The 18262-nt window shown below is 48.2% G+C and overlaps 1 protein-coding gene across 1 annotated transcript in view; it reads right to left on the bottom strand.

Annotated features, from left to right (window-relative positions):
* The window catches only part of FRAS1 (Fraser extracellular matrix complex subunit 1), a 105547-nt gene that overhangs the window by 20799 nt on the left and 66486 nt on the right, over positions 1-18262 (bottom strand). The window contains 18 exon segments of the mRNA XM_030947091.1: positions 598-751; positions 956-1104; positions 2291-2538; positions 2910-3035; positions 3301-3432; positions 4045-4077; positions 4265-4402; positions 4856-4970; positions 6773-6889; positions 7745-7923; positions 9655-9808; positions 12075-12389; positions 14066-14150; positions 15384-15651; positions 15989-16132; positions 16367-16507; positions 16598-16738; positions 17380-17526. Coding sequence (XP_030802951.1) covers positions 598-751; positions 956-1104; positions 2291-2538; positions 2910-3035; positions 3301-3432; positions 4045-4077; positions 4265-4402; positions 4856-4970; positions 6773-6889; positions 7745-7923; positions 9655-9808; positions 12075-12389; positions 14066-14150; positions 15384-15651; positions 15989-16132; positions 16367-16507; positions 16598-16738; positions 17380-17526 — 2786 coding nt within the window.

The raw sequence follows: 18262 nt of genomic DNA, 5'->3' as shown, positions 1-18262 counted from the left end.
CCTCCAGCCTCCAAGTGCTTTGTTCACCTTTTGGGTGGCACATGTAACACTACGCTTTATTCAGTCACTTCCCCTCAGTCCAGGAAAACTGTTCAGCTGCTCCCATCTGAGCCATGGCTGTCCTTGTCCCCAGGCACTCAGAGCCACGTCCCTGTCCCCAGGCACTCAGAGCCATGCCCTTGTGCCCATGCACTCAGAGCCACGTCCCTGTCCCCAGGCACTCAGAGCCATGGCTGTCCCTGTCCCCAGGCACTCAGAGCCATGGCTGTCATTGTCCCCAGGCACTCAGAGCCATGCCCTTGTGCCCAGGCACTCAGAGCCACGTCCCTGTCCCCAGGCACTCAGAGCCATGGCTGTCATTGTCCCCAGGCACTCAGAGCCATGGCTGTCATTGTCCCCAGGCACTCAGAGCCATGGCTGTCCCTGTCCCCAGGCACTCAGAGCCATGGCTGTCATTGTCCCCAGGCACTCAGAGCCATGGCTGTCATTGTCCCCGGGCACTCAGAGCCATGGCTGTCCCTGTCCCCAGGCACTCAGAGCCATGGCTGTCATTGTCCCCAGGCACTCAGAGCCATGTCCCTGTCCCCGGGCACTCACGGTGACGTGGTCAGCGAAGGCGATGAGCGCCGGGGCAGAGGTGATGGTGACGGTGAACATCTGTCTGTCCAGCCTGTTGTTATCAGCATCCAGCACTGAGAAGTGGAAGATGTCAGTCACGGGCTGATTGCTGGTCTCAAATGTGGTGGAGTAGCTGTGGGATGAGGACACGGGGAGTCAGGGAGCCTCACTGACCCCCAGGCACATCCATCCCATCCTCTTGGAAGAGAGGTGGTGTCTCAGTTCCCAACCCTCCGTCACTTTCATTCCCTGAATTCTTTTAAGTAGCCCAGAGATCCCTGGGGAAAAGCTCAGTGAGCTTTTAAGTGGTATGGCTTGAGGGAGTGTTCTTTGCTACCTGATCCTCTGGCTGTTGATGTCTTCCATGGTGAAATTGTAAACCTTGGAAAGCTCTTCATTGTGGGAGCCTGACATCCTGAGGAGGGTTCCATACGCTGGTAGAGATATCAGCTGGATTCTGATCTCTGAGTCAGGAGAGTTGTTGTCCTAAGCATGAAGAAACAAACCAAATGAAAACAGGGCACTATTAGCCATTGCTGTGTTCCACTAAAAATAGAAGAAAGAATAAGAGCTTTATAGTTTTATACCTGCCCAGTTGGGTCACACCCACAGATGAATATTAAATGAAACTCTGCTGATGAGAAGAGAGTCAGGAGGGTTGACATTTTCAAAGCATACTACAAAATGTATTTTCATTTTCTCTCAGCTCAACAAGGCTTTCTCTATGTCCTTGTATCACATTAACACAGTCTCCCAGACATAAACCTGGTATTTTCATTTTCAAAGTACTTCACAATGAACTAAAAGCTGATTTTGTCTCTTTTCAACCACATTAAGTACAACCACACTGTGGTATCACAACTCAGATGTCATCTTTCTTAGAAGAGTTTTGTTAGGTGATTGAAAAATAAGACCCAGAGCAGAAATCAACACATCCTGAGCATATGGGTCAGAAGTGAAATCTTCTTTTCCCTATCTGTCCTCTTATTCAGATTAAACATGAGCATCTCCCTTGTCAGCCTTCCTCCTTAAGAGGAGGACAAGACAGATTCTAGACTTGTATCCAGACTGATCTCTTAAAAAAAAAGTAAAAATTTCCCAATCATCTCTCTGACAGCCAGCCTCTCTCAGCTCAGGTCTCTCCAGCCTTGCATCTGTACTGTGATCTCTCCTCCCTCAGGAGGGTGCTACATCAAGGGTGCTACATCATCTGCAAGGAGTACAGAGCTTTCCTGGGAATGTCACCAGCAGGATAACTCTTGCACAGCCCATAAGCCCTGGGACCAACTCAATCCACCAAGTTCTGCAGCATCCTGGGGTTGTTTACTTCTTCTCCCTTCCAATCTGCCCAGAAAAAGGTGGGTGAGGGGGCTGAAGTTTTCAAGGGATTAACACTTGGCGAATCCACGTGCTTTATTAGCAAGTCTGTTTGACAGAAAAATCTGGGATTAACTAGGTTCTCGTGTTTAGCATGGCAGTTCACCTCTGGTACAGTCAAATGGGGATAACCTTAAATCCCTGTGGGATGAAAGAGTCTGTTATCCCCTCTTTGGCAGCAGCCAAAACTTGAGCTCTCTAGCCAGAATCCATGCTGACAGCAGGAAGGTGTGTGGGGGATAAGGAAAGGGAGCCTGGCAGCATTCCCTGGGCTTAGGAGCAGATGCAAACCCACCGTGTAAGCCAGGTGCTGTCGGGACAGGGTCACAGAGCTTTTGCTGGCCACAGTGACAGCCAACAGGCAGCCTGGGGCCAGCTGGGGGCCGTGGGTGTCCAGCTGGGACACGTCCACCCTCAGCACCGTGGTAACCGTGGTGACACCGTCGGTGACAGAGATTTCCATGCTGTCCTCTGCCGCTGCTGAGCCATCATGCACGTACTGCAGAGCGTTCCGGGTGACGTCCTCGTAGGTGAAGGTGTCGCCTGCCCAGGGAGGAGACACACGAGTCAGAAAGACTCTGCTCAGAGCAGGAATCCAACTCAAATGACCTTAATCAAGAACTAAACTGGCATTTCATCCCATCCTGCCAGGGCTGTGGGTTATGAGGACGTTCATTAAGGAGCTGGCAGGGCAGAGGAAAAGCTGTGACCTTCCCAGTGCCAGCGACTCCTCGTGATTCTCAAGGAGGCCACCAACCCTCCTTTTCTTCCCAGCTGCTTCCTGAGCTCACAGCTAGATAAGGCTTCCCTATGGATGCATCCTGATCTGCCAGGAGCATCTATCTCCTCCTGCTCATATAAACCAGCCAGGTTGACCCCTCTCCTGCACTGAGGGAAACTCTTGCTCCACTCACCTGCTCTCATGAGCTCCTGCACATCTGCGCTGTACTTGAGCACGATGCCATGATGGGGAGGTTTCACCAGCTCAAAGAAAAGGCCCTCAGGAGCTGTATCTGTGTCACTTACAGCCAACTGGATCCCTGTGCCAGGGAAAGAGAGCATAGCTGGTGTGAATGGAGCCAAAAAAAACCTGTAATTCAGTCAGTACAAGAAAAGTAAATAATTCTGGAGCTCCCCCAGCCTGAGAGCTACAAGTTCCATGGAAATGGTATGTGCCCTGATGATGCTCAGGCTGTGTCAGGGAATTCTCTCCTAGACTGGCTCTCAAGTGACCCCTGGGCAAATGAAGCTGGGCCTCCTGGCAGAGAACTGAGCCCCAGCCCGTGCCCCATGCACCCCACTCACCGATGGTGGCTCTGCCCCCCTGGCTGACCTCCAGGAAGGGAGCTGCGATCTGGAAGACTGGAGGCTGCTGCTCAGCAGAGAGCAGGTGGATGACAAACACCATCTCTGGGCTCGTGTGCTCCCCACCAGACACTAGGCACAGACAGAAACCATGTCTGAGTGCAGGGATGGGTTTGCAGGGACCCTTCACCTGGGAAATTCACCTGTCTGTACAAAAATCACCATTCCACATTGCTGACTCATCTCCCACCTTTACCTGTGAGCATACACACACTTCACTCAGGCCAAGAGCATTTCTCTCTGCCCCTAACTCAGAACATGGACTTCTTCTTGCTAGTGGAAGCCAGAAAGCACATGGAAACAGAAAGATGTGTTAAATAAGCAAGCAGCTTATCCGTGGCAATTTAATTGCAGAAATGTCTCCATGCTGTATTAAAGAAAATGAGAGCATAAAACTCCTTGTTCACACTGGGGGGACAACGGGGATAAATCAGGCTTTTAGGATTGATTCCAGGCAGTCACTGGAAAAAGATGTCTCTAGCAAGCTGCAGCTCAGCTTCTGTAAAACACTGCTGGGAACCTGACAAATTAATATTCCCCAGGCACATGCATTTCCAGAAATTCCTACTGAGTGCCCACAGGTGTGCCTGCAGCAGAACAAAGGCCGAGGGGCAACAGGCAATGGGAAGGGCAAAAGAAGGATGAAAACTGCTGTGGCCAGGCAAGAAAAAGTGGCTGACATACCTGTGAATCGGAAGCTCACGGACTCCGGGAGACCTGGCGGGACAAACACAAGCACAGAGCGACTGTGGTCAGGAGAGGAAAGCATGCCTTGACGTGGACTCGGAGGATTTGGGAGAAATTTGAAGTGCTGATGTTGAACTGGGCAGAGCCTTTCCTCAGCAAGGAGGAGCAGCAGCAGTGCAGCTGGTGTCCCAGCCCTGCAGGAGCACTGGGAGCTCACCTGCGAAGGAGAAGGCCGTGATCTCCCGGAGGTGAGGAGCGGCGGTCGGCGGGCGATAAGCGATCCTGCCGTGGTTGATGTCGGCCTGGCTGAAGTACCTGGCTGGGGACAGAGGCCTGTCCCTGTGCTCCACAATACCTGTGGATGCAGAGACATCAGCATTACCAGGAGGGATTAATTACTCCATCACTCCATCTGATCCCACAGCTTCCTTTGCTTTTTCCCCTTTGGGTACTTCTTTGTACCGCTCCCAGAACAAGTCACACAGATGCAACTGCTTGAAGGATGGGCTCTAGGGACAAGAGAAACAGAGATTCCTCACTGAGGCATTTCTTCACAGAACCTCTCACTCAAGAGGTGGGAAGCAGAAAGCCATGGGACACAACATTCAGTATTGTTCAGACAGCAGCAAAAACTGTCTGAACCCTGCAGCACATTCCTAAAGAAGCCAAAGGAGCTGGGTTAAGGAATAAGGCATTTAAAAGCCAAGGAAAGAGGCCAAATGGATTAACAGGTGCCTCCACAGAGTGCTACTCCGAGGGAAGGAGGAGATGTGCTCAGAAAATGTGGCAATGCAGCAGGTTCACTTGCCTTGCCCAGGAAGGAGAGGCACAGTCACGTTGTACAGGATTTTCTCACTGGGAACCTCCGGGTCTACAAAGGAGAGGTGATGAGGCTCAATCACTGTCACACGGTCCTCCAGCACCTCAATAAACACATCAGACCATGAGCATCAAGGCCAGAGACAGGGGAAGATTCACCCAAAAATGCATTGAAAGGGAATTTGCTTTGCTCTAGTAAATATAAGACAGTCTGGAGATGTAAAGGCCCAGTTCTGAAACCTGACCCTGACCCCCTGTCCCCTGCAGATGCACAACCTCCACACTCACAGGTGGCCAGGTTTCTCTTTTGGCCTACAGCAATTAAAAAGAGAGAAAGGAAAACCTAGTTTGATCAAGAACCCCCTGGATGAACACGTAGTTCATCGTCTGTGTAGTTTTCTCATATAGTCTGATGTGGCTGGACTCCATTCTCTTTCAAAAGAAAATGACTGAAAATGAATCAGCCCTTTCAATTGGAATATAGAGGAACCAAAGCTCTCCCTTTTATTTTAAACCTGACTAAAATTGCTCTGATCCTTCCATAACAAGATTATCATGAACCAAAGGCAGGCAGGGCCTTAAAGGAATTACAGTGCTGCTTGAAGAGACTTAAGTGCCCAAAACCAGTTAATTTCCACATGTTCATGAACCTTAATCCTGCAGAATTAACAAATTAAACTGCTCAGCTGGGTATGAAAATCATCCAGCTCATTTCATAATCTTGAGCAAAAATAGGGAGAGAACAAGCTAAGTTAAGGATTTGGGCACTTAAATAACCTGCTTTGGAACATGAAAGGTTACCAATATGGGGGAATGAGGTTTACTTGATTGAAGAAAAACCAATATAGATGTTGTGTCCAGTTTAACAAAAGAGTCATCAAACTTCCCTGGACCTTTCCCAGCAGCACAAGTCCAAGTCAAGACTAGAGGGATGGGAGGACTCACAGTATTGTGCTTTCCTCTCAGCTTTAGAAGTCTCATTCTGAAGGAGTCTGAAGATGAATGAACAGAACTCCATCACACTGGGGCAGGGAAGTGGGATTTTCTGACAGAAAGATTTAAGGTTATGTTTCTTCCTCGCTGCCTCCAAGGCCTATTTGTCTCTCCCAAAGGTGGGACTTGCAGGTGGTGAGGTAAAAGGTGTTTTATGACCCTATTGAATTTTGTGGGGAGTAATTAGCTATAAAACCCAGTGCTGTGTGGCTCTGCCAGACATCTCTCCCATCAATTTTGTCAATAATGACAACAACAAAAAGTCAGGAGCACGAAGATGAACAGCTCCAAGTAGCAGTCTGACCATGTTTCATTATCACACAGGAAAGGTCGCCACTATTTAGACCTTGACAAGGCTGTTGTGCCATGGGCTTCCCACTGATCCTTCTCCCATTGCTTCCTGTGCCTTTCCTGGCCCCATGCCTGGCATGCAGGCCAGGAAAAGTAGAGGGGACAGCCACAGGCAGTGGGGACACACAGGGAAGGCTTGCACCACAGCCTGAGAGCCCACAAAACTGACTTGAAACTCTATGATCATCTTTCCAATCAACACAGCTGGGGAAGGAACCAGCTTGGAGAGACCATTCTCATTCAAATAGTCATTCCCAGAGCAGCAGGTGGGATCAAGTTTACAGTGGAACTACTGGCAAACCCCATTCATTATGGTCTAAGCCACAGTTTTTCTCTCTTGCCATTCCTCCTCCTGGCTTCTCAGGAAAGGGTAAGAATTGCATTAAACATTGATGGTGCTTCTCTTTCCCCCTCTCCTTTCCAGTCTGTACATTCATTACTTTTAATACTGAGTTTTTCAGCTTTTCATGGGTATTATCTGCACCTCCCAGCCCAGTTACTCTTCTAATCTGGTTCTTTTTCCCATTCCTACTCCAGCCATATGTGTGGGGTTGTCACTTACAGCCATGTGCAGAGAGGAGCCGAGGGAAAGCTGAGGGGCCTTCGGTGTCTGGGGCAGAACAGCAACGTTGAACACGTGGCTTTCCAGGCTGGCTTGTGGACTGGCAGAGCTGGACACCTGGGAAGGAAAGGCCACAGGAATGGATAAGCGAACATCCTGAAGCTTAATGTTTAGAAAATGCATAAAATGTAAGCTCTGATGAAAAGAACAATGTCATTTTAGCCATTTGCTGCACCTGCTCTGTCCTAAAACCAATCAAATGTCCCAAGCCAAAGTTCAAGGCTTGGACTTGGACAGGGATGCCATGGTGTCCTGATGTGACCACATATTCCCAGCTCCCTTTCTGAGCTCTCTGTACAGTTATTGCTACCGCTCTGAGATAGTGAACCCAAACACTCAACTCATGCAAAATGCATAGTCTCTAAGAGGAATGCAGCAATTAAGCCAAAGATTAGCTTGTTCAACACTGACGCTCACAAATTCCTCATTATCACTTATGTTAATTACTTTAGAAATTACCTTAATTGCCTCTGCGGTGCTACAGTAATTGCTCCTGCCTTGTAAACCAGATGTAACAAACACTGCGTGCCAGTGTTCACGTAGGCTTACTGAGGGCAGGCTGTGAAACCCTCCCAGCAAACAGCAAGGGCCTGTCTGAGCAATTTTATGGCTCTTAAACCTCTGGGGAGTGGGGATTTATTTCAGTTTCCCAGCTGCTGGGGAGTATTTCTACCTTTTGGCCTGTTCGCAAGACAGAGGACTCTGAAGCCAAAATGAAATTATTAGCTTAGAAACTAAGGGCTGTGTGACTCTGGGCTCACCAATTTTTAAAAAGTCACTTGGAACGTTTTTCACTTGGTGTCAATATTCTAGGTTTTAGGAGAGGATGCTGTGTCCTGACTCCACAGGACATGAGTGGAGTCACCTCACAGAGCTGCCACGTGGTATTTCTAGGGAAAGGACAAGGAATACCTGGAACTGGAAGGAGTCACTCTCCACTTCAGCCCCCGAGTGCCTGTACCACACGATGCCATCGCTGATGTCCTGCTGGGTGAAGGAGGTGGTGGGGGAGGCTGCTCTTCCATCGGGTAAGATCTGCCAGGAGCCCGCCGGGCCGTCTGCCGCCATGGGCACCAGCAGCACCACTTCCCCTGGGAAAGGCAAGCAGGAGCTTGGGAGAACACAGGCAGCAAGCCAAGGAGCAGCCAAGGCAAATGCCCACCCTCTCAGAGCTTTTTTCCACGCAGTGTCAAGTGACAGAAATGCCAGCAGAGCTCCCAAAAGCCATCAGCAGACATTGAGACATCCTGGTGTCATTGGGCAATCTTGTTAATTAATTCCATTAAACGGGCTGATAATTCTGCTGATTGATAATTAATTGCTCTGTTATGTGAATCATCCATCATAAGCTCTCCCATTTCATTTCCACAAACCCCCCTTGAAAAGTTGGAGCAACAAAAAAAAGTAATTCAGCAAGATGCAATATCACACTTCCATTCCATCATCAAACTCTGGGCTAAAATTCCTTTTTCAGTACCCTAATTACATTCCAGATCTTATGGTTTTGCTCATGAGAGTTCCCCTAAAAATCAAATTCTATATTTTCTATGGGTATTAATATCTTTCCCATTATTCACATACTAAGTTAGGCAGATAAGGCCTCCTGGATTCAGGACCAATTTTCCACATTTCTCTCTCTTACTTTTTCCCTCCCTTTCTGCAAAACAGTATTTCAGATAAAATTTTGGGGATCATTGATTTCTGCTGCTTCTTCCTGCAGCTAAAAACCTGCTTATATTACTGCAATTAATCACAGCAGCAATAATTATGGTGATACAAATACAGGATTATAAATTTTAGTTAGGGTTAGGCAGCAGGAGACAAGCTCCTCAGGGAAAAACTCCTGTTTTCATGTAAATGCTTATTGAAAAATGGAAGACAGACCTTCATCTGCAGAAAGCAAAAGGGGGAATACAAATTAATTACTTCTCTTCTAAACTGCAAAACTCTCATTATCTGTGTTTCCATCAGGTGCTGGCAGCTGATGGAAACCAGCCTGTCCTCCCAGCAAAAGGAAATAAAAAAACCACATGGATGTTGCTAGAGGGATCCTCTAATTTTCCCAGGTCGGCAAATTAAATGCGGTATCATTTCTTAGAAGTGCAAAACATGTTATTTGAAGACATGGATTTTGTGAAGAAAATAGTGATGCTGAGAAAGAAAGAAGCATTTTTCTTTCCATTTTTCTTTTCTTTCCATATTTCAATTCCCTCCACATGACACCTCTTTTTCATCCTGTGTTTCTCCATTTATGGCTCAATCACAAATCCCAGAACCTTCCACATCCCCCTTACCCTGTGCCCAGAAGATCCCCCCTAAGCATGGGGTTTCTGGTGAAAGTCACTGCTCCAAGAGCTGAGCTCAGAGCCTCTCAGAAGGAATCTGGAGATAAGAATTATCTACAGATCCGAACAACACCAGAATTCCTGTTTTGGTCAGCAACCCCTTCCTCTGGGCCAAATTAAATCAAATGTCACAGAATGCAGGGAATTCTTCAAAGTACATTTCTGCTCAGCAGTTTCTAGAGGCAGACACTGCTCTGTGCTTCTCAAGGCAGGCATTCACCACGGAGGATGATCTTTTGGCACTAACATTCTGCTCTCTCAGGGCTGTAAACACGCCAGGATTCCACCACAACTGGAGCAACACAGATGATCAGGAAGGGCAAAAGTGCTTTGTTCCTCTGCACAGCCATTAGGAGTGGAAAAAGATGAGGTTAGCACACTCAGCCACCCTACCACCTGAAGGAAATATTCCCCAAACGTGCACATAACAGCCTGGAAGGGTGCTGCTGTGGGACAGCAGGACTGCAGGGGATTTACCATGTCTGGGCTGCTCCTCAGTGATGGTGTAGGTGATGTCAGAGTCCCTGGTACCGGGCAGCTCGGCGTGCAGGATTGTCCTGGAGATCTGCAGCATTCCTCCCTGGGGCACCCACACCAGGGAATTGCTCACCAGCCGGGGGCTCCTGGCACCCTGCAGGCCGGGGACAGCAGGGAAAGACTGATTGCAACGTCAGCAATGGCACTTCCAAGGGAAACGAGAGGATCAAGGAGAGTATTCTGGAATTTCTTAGGCATTCTACCCGGGTTGTCTGCTTGAAGAAATCTTCTGCTGTATCCCTCAGACCCCATTCCCAGCCTGTAGAACTGACCTCATCCTCTAATTCCAAATTTCCTGCTGCTGACCCTAAACTCAAGTCTCCCTCCATAATTTTTTCTTTTCCCACCATGCTCATTGTCTCTGAGCATCCACCCAAGTCTTTAGTTACTTTGTGGGTTTCCTCACCTTCAAACTATTCCTGTGGCTTTTTAAATTTTTTTTCCAATATTAATTTAAACTTCCTGAAATGTGGATGTCAGCACTGGATTGCAATAATAGTTTCACTACAGTTTCCATTTATTTCAGTAACACTACTCTGGCATTCAAGGATTATACCAGCCCTTTTTGGCTCTAATTTGCTTTGTCAGACAGGTCACCAAAATCCCTGTGACCTCTTCCATGCCATGGCTCTTTCTTATAAGCCCAGCTGCTCTAAATGTGACTTCTTTTGTGGATTTCTGCACATTCACCTTGAAACTGGCTGTGGCTGCAGTTCGCCTTGAACTGTGTGATCAGTCAAAATCCTGACTGCTCCATCTAAGGGATCACCTCCCTCCTCCCTTGCTACTCCACATAATCAGCCCCCAAACTGATAAATGACTCACTGCTCTGTTCTTCTGGATCTGCCACAGAGACAGGAGAGAGAGCTAAAAAGATTGTTTGTGAGAAGGAACCACATTACAGGATGATTCCTGACCTCCTTTTTGGCATGTCTGCCGCGCACCCACCTATTTCGTGCTGCACTTACACTGTGGGTTTGTTATAAACATGGAAACCTTCAGTTCCTAGGTCACTAAATAACTGAATGTTCCTTCACTGGCCACATCAAACCCATCCAGCACGATGTGATACCATTCCCACATGGCTTTGATGCTGCTTGTTAATAAGGACAGACTCATGAGACAGCACTTTTTGCTTGGTAATCTATTTAAAAATATTTTTAAAATGTAAAAGTGTTTTCATCTACCTGCTCCCAGGCACGGCAAGGTCAGCTGCCTTGCAAATCCTTGGAGGCCTTCCTTAGCTGGACCTCTAGAGGTCTGGGGTACCCCTAAAATAAATAAATTTTGCCTTTTTTTGTGTGCTCTCCCTGGCCTCTCAGAAAAGAAAGGCTTCCATGTCCCTTAGAACTGCAACAGTTCCAGCAAAGGGTCTGGATGGGAAAAGCAGCCATTAGCAACCAAAGGGACTGGAAAAAGCACTTAAAGCTGCCCTGCTCTCATCTCTGTCACCACCTTCGTTCTCGTCCGTAGCCAAGTGCCGCACAGAGAAATGTGGAATGATAAGGAGAGACAAGGGAGCACAAAACAGGATAATAAAACAAACCACTCTCAGCAATTCACCCTCACTGGCATTTACAGGAACCTGCTAAATCGGCAGTGGGGGAAAAAAGGTGTTACAAAGAACACAGAGTGGTGTCCAAGCATTTCCACAGCCCTTGTGATCCTGTTCAGGCTCCTTAGGGCCATGGAAGCGGTCTGGGTGAAAACCACAGGCAGGGCTCCTCTTATTCCAGGAGTCTAACAGCAGCACCAGCCTTGAAAACAACGCCTTTTTCATCCCCAGCCTGCTGAATGAGTCACAGCACTAATTAACATTAATTGCTACCATACATTTAGGGGAACCTGCAGGCTCCAAATGGGATCAGGGCCTCCTTTTGGGCCACATGGAGCACTCACCAAGCTCCCTTAAATTGTCCTGCCCAAGCTGCTGTGAAAGACATCTCACACAGCAGAGAGGGCCAAAGAGGGGCAATGTCATCTCCTCCTAGCTCCTTCCCAAGGGGGGGAACTCCAAGACAGTGTGTCAGATCTCTACATAAAAGACTGCAAACTGTGACCTCTAATGACAGCTCTACTTGTTGCTACTCTTTCACATTAGTAAGGAATGAACATGTCTTCAGCTTTTTTCCTTCTGCTTTATTACAGTCTATTACCTTTTATCAAGCAACTATGGACTTTGAATCAGCAAAGCTGCACAACTGGAGCTGTGACAAACCAAAAATTCAGGACACCTCCAAAAATCACTCAACCCACTACCTCCTCCAGCTGGTTACTCAGGATTAGTGACACCTCAGGGACAGAGTGGCACTCCTCCAGACCCCCAGCGTGCCTGCCAAGGCTCATGTGCCAGCACATACCTCGGGAGCAATCCTGATGAGGAGCAGGATGTTCTGGAAGTGGTACCCGTCGCTCACTTGCAGCAGAGCCGTGTCCTGCCGGCTGTCGGAGCCGTCGTGGGCGTAGCGCAGCCGCCCTGCTGCCAGGTCACCCAGGGGCAAGGTGGCAGGGTCCCCAGGGGCCCCGAGCAGCCTGCCGTGCCTTGGGGGCTCCAGGACCATCAGCACCACGTCCTGAGGGTTGTCACTGTCCCCCACGCCAAGCACCAGCTCCGATATGGTCCCGGTTTGCCCCCTGCCAACGAGGAGGGGCTCGTTCCTGAACACGAACGGTGCCTGGAACACAAAAGCAGCTCTGAGGTGTCTGCTGAGCCTGGGAGGCTGGATCATGATCAAAGGCTGGAATTTAAAGTTTGGGGATAAGGACATCAGCTCACTTCATCCCTGGAAATCTCCTATTTCTTAGCAGTAGAGAATCACTCTCCACACCTTTTCCCCCCAATGGGCAAATCTAAGAATATTTAGCATTTAAACTGAATTAGCACCTTTAAAAGAAGATTCTCATGCCACATTTGGCTTAGGAAAGGCAAAAACTTGGGACATTTATATAGCAAGCACCTGACTCTAGCTGATGCTCATGAGCCTTTTGAGATGACAGCAAAACCGGGTGTCTTCATCATCAGTATTTATTTCATTTCCAACACTCCCCACAGCCTTACTCAACTTATACCAGAAACCTGCTAGAGGCCATATTTCTGCTGGTTTGAATTAGTTCTCCAGTTCTCTGTCATCAAGAAAAGTTTCAATCTGCAGTGTCTATTGATCCCAAGAAACACCATTTGCCATGGGTAATGCACTGCCTCGGGAGGGAGTTGTTCCCACAGAGACAAAGGCAAAGCCCTGGGAACATCCACCAGGGAGCCACCTCACCTGTGCATGGCTTCCCAGGGTTATTAGGGATCAGCAGCCAGAATTCCTATCATTAAACCTCACTTATGTATTCTGGGGCAGTGACTGCAGCTCTTACTTGGAGAACGTCCTACTGAGGCAAACAAGAGATTAGGCTGAGCCAAGATCTCAGCACCAGCCAGAATCAATATAAACACTGCAGGATTAAAACCCACCGTTTGTCTTATTCTAAAGGACAAAGTAGAGCACTTCTAATTTCCAGAAGTTATGGGAATGACTACTATGGAATATAAATTACCCATGGGGAGGGTGGAGGCTGAGCCAGGCTTGTAGGCAGGAAGGAGCCACCACTAGAACAGTTCTGTCAAGTCATTTGGTCCCCTCTTAGGATGTAAATGGGCCTTAAGAATAGCAGATTCTCTTTTGCACTTTAGGCTTTCTATTTGTAAGGATATGCCTAGTCACAACTCCTGATAGAGCTTTCCACACTGGAAAAAGCTCAGTGTAAGCTGCAAAGCCCCCTGGAAACCTGGAACCTGTTCAGGTGCCTGTACCCTACCTGGGGTGAGACCCATAGGTTGTGCCACAGACTTTAAATAACAATAATACAGGAGACACTTGGCAGTACCATCACCTTGCCCAGAAGCGGTGAGAAGTTTGAGACACACTTTAACTAGCTCAGCTCGTGCTGATTTAATTCCCAGCTGTCCCAGAACAGAGCACTAAACCTGAGTGTCAAAGCTCTCCTGCCGTCAGGATCAATCCTGGCCCAATTGGCCTGCAGCAAGAGGCTGAACTGGAGCATCAGCCGATCCAGAGGACAATTGGAGCAGTAGGGATTCCTCAGCCCTCACTAATAATTACTCTGTGATTGCACAGCTGCCACTCCCTGCACAAGCAAAATTACACAGGCCAACTTCTCCAGTCAATTCCCCAAGTTCTTTTCCTCCATGTGACTCTTGGCTGCTGCCCTAAGGGAGAGCTGAGCCAAATTTGCCTGATCTGAACCCCTGCTCGAGTTCTGTCCAGCTCCTCTGTTACCACTGCAAGAAACCAGGGCTTCAAATGGTACCAAATTTGGGGTTGTTTCCAGGCTTTCTTACCTGTGTTGAGAAGGCTTGAATGTTGATCATCTCAAGGTGGGAGAATGAGTCTTGGTCACTGACCTTCAAGGAAAACTGTCCTTTCCTAAACAGGTCCCCAGCAAGCCAAAATACAGGATAATATAAATTAATGAAGTACTGTTCCAGGACTCAGCAATGATAAGCACATTATATATTCAGCAAAAGTGACTGGCTCAGTGACAGAAGCTTTAGCTCAAGTTTCCTTCAATTACATTTTTATAGTATTTTTTCCTGAAGATTCACAACAGTCACAACAGGCAATAAAGCACCTTTAGCTGTGTGATAAATACCTTCATCTCCCTTTGAGTAACATCAGATGGCATCCCCAAGATAAAGTGCCAATTTTAAATGCTGCTAAAGAAAAACCTCACTTCTCTGGCTTCGGGACTTGCCAGGAATTTTCCTTGCCATTTACTTTTCAGTGATGCCACCCCAAACACCTTGAAGTTTAAAGTAACAATATAAATAATAAATAGAGTAATATTTGGTTATAAAGCAGCTTTGTTTCTCAAGACAAGATGCTGACATTTCATGGTGACTACCAGGTAGACTAAAAAAAAAAAGCAGGATACCGGAAATACAGGAACATATGCCTGAAGTCTGGTGAACACCAGCTAACCCTTGGCATCAGGACACCCGAAAGTCTTCCTCAGATCTGATTTAGATGGAAAACCGCCCTGATTTATACAGCCAGAAATTTAGAACAGTTCCACCCATGTCACTCTGGTGCCAAGGCTTTATGGTGATGCAAATCAAGTGTGAGATTTGGCAGGGTGGCTGGCTTATTGCCTGGCTGCAGGAAAAATCTGCTTCCCTGCAACACCCTTGCAGTGTGAGCTTTGCCAGCTACTAATCACCACTAATTATTCCAGGGTACTAACAGAGCTCACACTGGAGGCAAACAAGGAATGGCTGAAGGCAAACTATGCCAGAGAGCACAGCAGTGACATTGCTTGAGCATCTTCCTAACAATGTCAACAAACTGTGGTAACAATCAGATTAATATGCCAGTTTTAACTCTCAGCTGAGTGCCCTGAAGATGGGACATATTCCTGCACCCCAAAAGCACAGAAGGTTTGGGATTGGGTCGCAGTGAGCTCTTCCACCACGAACTGAGAAGTTCTGCAGCACCAGTTACACTACAGTACAGTGTAAGAAGCTGCAAGTCGATTTAGCAGCAGTGGGAAGTGTGCCTCCCCATAGGAATGCTTCCAAGGGAAAAGGAAATCCCCGTTCTCAAGATATAGCAATTTTTTTGTGAGGCAAGAGCTCAGTAAAGAGGCCTCCCCCGAGTCACCTGGGCTCCTGTGTGCCGTGCACGAAGCGGACCCTCCGGCCCCGCACGTCCGCGCAGCTGAAGCGCTGGCCAGGGCTCAGCGGCACCTCCCGCCCAGCCTGCAGCATCACCAGCCGGCCGGTGGAGGGAATGCTGTCCACCTGGAACTGCGGCTGGCCCCAGGAACCGGCCGGATCACAGCCCAGCAGGGCCGGGTCTAGGGGCTGCACCCCGCCAATGCCCACCGTCAGGGTGCTGCTCACACGGGAGCTCCGGGGATGCCTGCTGCCTGAAGGGAAAGGAGGGAGAGGTGTTACTGCAGGGACCACCTGGGCTGTGCTGGCATCATGCCTGTCAGCACCGGTTTTGGGTGGCCTGCTCATTCCTGACCCAGGTGAACTGCAATCCATCCCAATCCCCACCACGACTTGGGCAAATCACTTCCCACCTTGATTTCCCTGTCACAGAACTGAAAGCCAGCTGCAGACAGACTAGTAAATCTTCATTTAGAATAAAGAATGGATAAGTAACCACTCAACTTGATTCAGGAAGGGATTTCCCCCAAGACATTTTGTCACTGGCTTTACACTGATGATAAATGGTGCTGTCTCTAGAGAGGCACTCACCTTCTTCACACTCTCTGGTCCGTGGATTGCCATAGAAACCCTGGCCACAGGCAGAAACACAGATCTTATTCTTCAGAAACGTGCTGCTGTCACAGAGGTGGCACAGGCTGCCACTGTCACACTCCAGGCATCCAGGAGGACAAGCTGCATGGGATGGAAAGCACAACCCCACTGAGACAAAACCAGTCTCAGTCTCAAAACCAGCACAGCCACTGGCACGCAGAGCTGTCCCCAGGCTCAGAGCAGAAACACCACTATGCGTGTCTTACCTACCTGACAAAAAGAGTCAAGACAGTGGGCAAAGAGCTATGATAAAAGTTGGCAAGCAGTTCCTTCCTCATTTGCCCACCGTGCCTGCACCAAGCTCACGGTGCTCACCTGTGCACTGGCGCTGTGCCTTGTCTGCATGGTATCCCTGCCCACATTTGGGAACACAGGCACTGCCCAGGAGGAAGAACGGGGCTGGGCAGAGGCTGCACTTGTCTGCTTGGTGGCACCGAAGGCAGGGCTGGTCACACCCTGAAGAGACACAGGCAAAGAGCTCAGCATGGCAGCTCTTGGGAGACAAGCAGGGGAACCTGTTCGAGGGAATGCTCCATGAAAACTCACTCTGGCATGTGTCTGATTCCTGGTAGAAAGCTGGAGGGCACTGTTCCACACAAGCTCCTTCGTGGAGAAGGTGGCCTTCCATGCACTGCAGGCAGTCAGTCCTCTGGGGACCTTTGCAGGCGTTACAGCTCCAGTCACACTCTGGAAGAAAACAGAAATCAGTTCAGGGCAGCCCTTTCCGGGGTGCTCACCCTGCACAAGGGCTTAGCACTTGGGGTCTACAAGCTGTGGGAAAGCATCACTTATTTCCATCATGGAACACTCTGCTGGGGAGTTCTGGAAATCTTTCAAGTCACGTGTCTTTTAAATCCCTCCAAACTGCTGTTTCTGCAGCCATCCAGTGATGCAGGATTTAGTAAGACAGAGAGAGAGATAGGTAAGTACAGGAGGCCAGATAAGCCCCTGGAAAGAGACTTAGCCTGGCAAGCTCACTCCTTATCAGCTGACCCGTGACTAAATGAATTGCTGGACCTGACCCCTGAAAACTTTGCTGGCTCAGTTACAAAATCATTTACAAGAGAGTGATTTGCAATCATCTTGTTCCACTGAAAGGCTCAAGTATGTGACAGCAGGCTGCCCAAAAAGCAAAAAAAAACAAACCAGCAGAAACCTCGCAAGCAACCTGTCACTGAACTATTTTCCCCTTCCTGCACCCTTTTTAAAGCAGGCCACCTGCACAGCTCCCGCTGCCATCTAACGGATTCTTAGCCAAGGCCACTTGCATTTATTCCTTTTTCTCTTTCCTTTTTTTTTCCCCTTGAAACCAGCAAGGCATTTTTCACCTCTGCAAGTGTTGGTGGAAAAGTCCAGGTAATACTGCTGAGCACAGCTGTCGTACTGGCACTCCCCAAAGAGCAGGACCTTGGCTGCATCTCTGCACGACGTGCAGCTGGCGGCCGAGTCGCAGCTCCGGCACTGGCTGCTGCAAGCTGTGGGAACACAAGGAAAAACAGGCTCATTCCTCATGCTGGTTACCCTGCAGCCTCGCTATCCCTCTTGTCCTCTGTGAACACTCCAGGGTTTTTGCTTGTTTTGCTCCTTTTCACATTCTCCAAAGTGTAAAGAGCCTCGTTTCATTTGGAGTAGGCTGGAATGTCCCCTCACACTGCTTCTTACTTTCCTCTGGACAGGTCAGGGTAAAACATGGACCCTGAATCCAAATCCCCAAATAAGAGCTTTCCTTGCCTCTGTTTTTTTTATATTTCCTTTTTCATACAACTGAAACACAAAAATTTGGAGAGCAGAGTAGACTGCTGCAATCCTTGGTGGGACCAAAGGCCCATTTAATTTCACTTAACGTTTGTACCTTTTTATCTGCGCACAGTGTGAAATTCTGGAGCTGCAGGGAGCCAAAAGATGCCAGGAAAAAAAAAATTCAGGGATTTACTGAATCTAGGATCAAAGTCCAGAGGTTCAGAATATTTCAACTCACCTCTTTGATGTCCAGGAACTAAACTTTGTAGTAACAGTTTGGGTGATAAATACTGACATGTTCATTCAAAACACAGATTTATAACCAAAAATCCTCCAAAGTAAATGTGAAAATACCCATGTTGCTCTCCCTGAAGCAGGAACACAGTGTTTTTCAAAACAGTTCTCTAAAAAATGTCACAGAAGGTCTGCATTTTATTGATCTACAAATGATTTCTAGCAAAATGTTTACCT

The sequence above is a fragment of the Camarhynchus parvulus genome, chromosome 4 (genome assembly GCF_901933205.1).
Source record: "Camarhynchus parvulus chromosome 4, STF_HiC, whole genome shotgun sequence".
Classification (NCBI taxonomy): domain Eukaryota; kingdom Metazoa; phylum Chordata; class Aves; order Passeriformes; family Thraupidae; genus Camarhynchus; species Camarhynchus parvulus.
The sequence above is the reverse complement of the archived record's forward strand: the minus strand, read 5'-3'. Positions and strand labels throughout refer to the sequence as shown.